The sequence below is a fragment of the Sinocyclocheilus anshuiensis genome, unplaced genomic scaffold (genome assembly GCF_001515605.1).
Source record: "Sinocyclocheilus anshuiensis isolate Anshui unplaced genomic scaffold, SAMN03320099.WGS_v1.1 scaffold63, whole genome shotgun sequence".
NCBI lineage: Eukaryota > Metazoa > Chordata > Actinopteri > Cypriniformes > Cyprinidae > Sinocyclocheilus > Sinocyclocheilus anshuiensis.
The window spans coordinates 2,245,850-2,250,635 of NW_015552625.1; the positions used below are offsets into that span (position 1 = coordinate 2,245,850).

The 4,786-nt window shown below is 35.4% G+C and overlaps 2 protein-coding genes across 2 annotated transcripts in view; one reads left to right on the forward strand and one right to left on the reverse strand.

The window, feature by feature from the left end:
• LOC107666548 (phenazine biosynthesis-like domain-containing protein) overlaps positions 1-877 on the forward strand; it is a 7,079-nt gene extending 6,202 nt beyond the window's left edge. Inside the window, exons 8-9 of the mRNA XM_016457940.1 lie at positions 423-485; positions 638-877. Of these exons, the coding sequence (XP_016313426.1) occupies positions 423-485; positions 638-750 (176 nt within the window). The 3' untranslated portion in view covers positions 751-877. The remainder of the gene's footprint in view (positions 1-422; positions 486-637) is intronic.
• Positions 1-1,154, reverse strand: part of hnrnph3 (heterogeneous nuclear ribonucleoprotein H3 (2H9)) — an 11,756-nt gene extending 10,602 nt beyond the window's left edge. The window contains exon 1 of the mRNA XM_016457939.1: positions 1,150-1,154. The gene's annotated coding sequence lies outside the window, so the exon portion shown is untranslated. The remainder of the gene's footprint in view (positions 1-1,149) is intronic.
• Between the last annotated feature and the right edge of the window lie 3,632 nt (positions 1,155-4,786).

The following is a 4,786-nucleotide window of genomic DNA, read 5'->3' on the forward strand; positions in this document are numbered from 1 at the left end:
GGGCGTGTTAGAACGAGCCGTTTTAGGTAGGCGTGGCTGACTCTTAACTTTTATAAAGAATACCTCTTTGGACTTGAGACTTTAGTGTTTGCAACTTTACAGATCTTCTTTATGCACCAAGAGCTTGTAACACTCCAAAGAGAAAGGAAAAATTTAAATCGCATCATATGACCCCTTTAAAAGATGGCCATCTAGTTAGAGTATGTTAATTTCAACATCATCTAGTATGGCTCAGTACTGTTTTTTTTTGTTTGTTTTTTATAGTACAGCACTGTTTTAGTTTTCATTCAGTATCCATTTTAAGAACTATCGGTTGATTAATCGGTATCGGCCAGTGTGGTCCAGCCTAGCTATCGGTATTGGTAAAATCCACTATATGACATTGTTTCTTGCTTTAAAAGACTAATACTTATTTCTCAAAGGGTCTGCGCATACAGTTCTTGCTGCCTACTGGTCTGAAAAGCTGAACAAAAAGAAAATGTTGGGTAAAGGCCTTTTCTTTATTTTTTCCCCCTTCACTAAAGAATCAAAGGACCTATTAGTTCACATGAATGATTTAATTAAATAGTTTTCTCAAAAAACTTAAAAAATTTAAAATAAAATGCACAATAAAGTTCTCACCTATTTGTTTTCCCAGCATACCAGTGCTCCTGTCGTGGGGGAGAGTTGGGGCTGGAGATCAGGGATGATGGTCGACTCAACATCATTGGTCAGGCACAGATCATTCTCCAGGGAACTCTTAAAATCTAGACAACCTGCAAAACCTTCTCACTGAATGTGTTAATAGCTTAATGGAAATAAGTCTTTCTTAACCCTCTGGCCCTCTTCTGTCATTTTTGACGGAAAAAAATTATATTTTGAAATTTTAAAAATTTTAGCTTCATCGGAATGAGATGACACTTGGTGACTTTTGTCACATTAGCAATATGAACCATAGACTGTAAAAAAAGATGGACGACGCATCTCCTATTCCTTCCACTATATAAAAGTGAAGCCAAAGCATCTCAGTATGGAGCCGCGGTATCAAACTCCAGCAGACCCAATCAGCCATGACGACACGCCCCGTTTTTATAGCATCAAATTACTAGCTAAAATCAAACTTATCACAAAAACGAACAATTTAACCTATATCAGCGTGATAACAACTACCTTAAAAGAACAAAACCATCTTTCGGAACATTGTATTGGAAGTGTAATTTATTTTTTTTATTTTGACTCAAGTCCATTTCGTTTACATGGAGAGGGCGGGGTTTATGACCCGTACTGCAGCCAGCCACCAGGGGGCGATCAAAAAGCCTGCAGCTTCACTTTTCAGGACATGTGAGGCACACCCGATATGAACACACTAAAAAATCATGGACATGATTCGGATATGTTAATGGATCAAAAAAAAAAATAGTCACACTTGACTTCTTCACGGTCAAAAATGACCGACATAGGAAATGAATGGGAAATACAAAAACATTTTTATTTATGTTCTGAAGTTTTTTTTAACATTTATTGAATTACATTAGATAAAATATCAATTAATTACAAAATGTTTGTATAAAGTGTTTTGAATTATCACTATCTATTCCTTATTTTGTTAGATTTTTTAATTATCAAATACTGAGTAACAAAAATGCTTTCTATGTGTTCCCTTTCTAACAAGATTTTAATGTTTGACTGTAATCATAATGTAAAACCTGATACTTATCTAACCAAAAATATCTAAACCTTGACAAAAAGTAGTCTTTTAGAATGTCTAAATATATATCTAAATGCAAAACCTAAAAAAATGAAGAAATTCTCTAAAAAACAAGGGGAATCCAAAAGCCTCTGTATAGGTTTCTAATACTGTATAGGTTATGCAACATTACACAAGTTTTTATTTTTTAATGCCTCCAGATGGCCCAATTCTCACTTCAAAAAATGGATTTTAAATGCCTTCACTCTATTTTAAAGTGAAATATTGCATTTATTAAAAAATAGTAAATAAAGAAATTAAAAAATATATATTAATTCGAATGGAGAAAATAGCTCATTAAATTGTATAAATATTGCATAGTATCATAAAATTCCCTCAAAATCAAAAATAATAATAAAAAAATATGATTGAACAAAAATATATTACATTTCAAGGCTTCAAGGCAAGTGTGACTCCTAAACGAAGAGGGCCAGAAGATCTGCAAACTGATGTTTCGTTCACTGAATGGACAAATGTGGTTACTTGCATGCCAAAATATTTATATAAAAAATATTTGGTTTTAAAAGTTTGTAGATCTAAATGGATGTTTTATAAATTTTATTGCAGAATATTAATAAAATTGTCTATTTTACAGTCATAAGGTGAAGTGAGAGATCATATATTTACAAGAAAATACCAATAGGTAAAAATGCAACAAACAACAATACTGCAACTGGTTTAGTGTAGAGAAAAAAAAAAACAACCCCAAAAAAAAAAATGTATATATATATTGCAATCATAATAACTCTCGGAAGATTTTAGCTTGGTGATGGATATGACAATATCCATGTATATATATCCATATCCATTAATGTATTTGGTCTTGGCGGAATAGGTCTGCTACACTGCTGCTGAATTGTTGCTGCTGTTGGTTATTGCTGTAGTTGTAGATTATTGCTGCTGCAAGCAAGTACAGGAACTTGCTACTGCCAATGCATATGACGATACGGTGCCGTGAATATTTAAGACATATTTAAGACAAATAGCATATAAAATAACCCGTAGCAGATCTACACAGGTGGAGCTGGAGAAGGTGGAGGGTTTCAGAGAAACTCTGAAAGCGCGCTGCAAGAACCTCAAGTGAATGCTAGCCAGCCATATAAATGCAAGGCAGTAAGCTTGTTGGCTGCATATGCAGCATGAACCAATCAGCTTGTGTCAAGATGTTTAACTCTCTGAATATCATCAGTTACATTAACAACCCATCAGCCTGTGCCATCTAGAGTTTCATGACTGAACTATGAGACCCCTTAGCGTGCCGTGACTTTTCTGGGTTGTAATTGAGAATGAATGGGGGAAAGTCACGTGAGAGGAGGCAACGTCTCCATCGCGCTATAACTGGATATGATCGGTCAGGGCCGTTTCTAGTATATATAATATTTTTCAGACACCAGTTGCTTGTCACATTCAAATTGGTTGTCATAGTAACGACACTAATTTGTGGTAGGCTATTGTTTATTCTTAGTTCATGTTAACTAAAGTAGTTAAAGGGGTGGTTGATTGCGATTTCACTTTTTTAACGTTAGTGTGTAATGTTGCTGTTTGAGCATAAAAGCAGCAACACATGTTAGACTGCACCCCATAAACACAATCAAGCCTAGAAAAAAAAACAGTGAACCACCCTTTTAACTAATGTTAACTAATTAAACATTATTGTAAATTGTTTCCAAAATATTGTTCAAATTGTTACTGCCTTTAATTATTACTTTGGAATAAATATAAAAATGCATAAAAACACTATGAAATGTATAATTAGTATTAAAAATATTAAATAAAAAAAAAATATATTAATAATATTAATAAAAAAACTAAATAGAATTATATTTGTTCTTTTTTTATATAATATTTATTTCATCAGGAAAATGTGTAACAACGACACTGCTCCACTGATCATGTACTGGTTACTCCACTGCACATCCCCCTAAATAGTTAGCATCTCTTGATGCTAACAGTGCTACTGATACTTTCTGCTCTACTCTTACATCTTGTTTAGACACTGTTTGTCCCTTGTCTTCCAGGCCAGCCCGTACCACACCTTCTGCCCCTTGGCTGTCTGATGTTCTCAGCGAGCATGATTCTAAGCTCAGGGCTGCTGTAAGGGTGTGCCTGCTCTACTCTTACATCTTGTTTAGACACTGTTTGTCCCTTGTCTTCAAGGCCAGCCCGTACCACACCTTCTGCCCCTTGGCTGTCTGATGTTCTCCGCGAGCATCGTTCTAAGCTCAGGGCTGCTGAAAGGGTGTGGCAAGGGCTGGACTGGGACAAAAAAATCAGCCCTGGCATTTTTGGTCCAGGCGGCCCACCACTACAATTCAATATATATATATATATTGTGGGTGGGTGGGTGGATGGATGGATGGATGGATGCTTAAGGTCAAGTATAATTTCAAATTATTTAATAAAATGTATAAACAGTATACAACTGTGTACAACATTTACAAGAAATGTTGCCAGTCATCTCCACACCAATGGACAAAGACCTCATCAAGGAATGCAACCTTAAAAAAGAATAACAGGGGAAGACAGATAGAGAAGAGTTTGTATTTGTTGTTTATACTGCCAACAACAGTCTTGCACATAACAATTTCACCGCTGGTACACTTGTGTACAAGATGTGTAACAATAAAGAGATTTGATTTGATTTGACTTGACTTTATTTGATTAGAAATTGCATACGAAATAAAAGAGTGAATTCCACTGCAGTAAAGACTCTCTTCTAAAATCTTCTCTTCAAACAAACGAGGAAAGCCTTTAAGAGAGAAAACAGAAGGTGGGGGTCACAAAGAGAGACAGAGGTGAATGAGAATGAATTGACTTAAGTAATCACAGAAAATTCATAATTACATAATACTGGTATCTTTAATCTGGAACAATGTTGAGAGATTTGGATGTACTATATACTTCGTGGAAGGCTGCATGGCCATCTAAACACTCAACAACAATGAACGCTGAACCACACCAGAGAGAACATCCTGAAAGAGGTGGAGGGGGATAATGAGTCACAAGATGAAAGTGAAAGTGACGTGACATATGGCCAAGTATGGTGACCCATACTCGGAA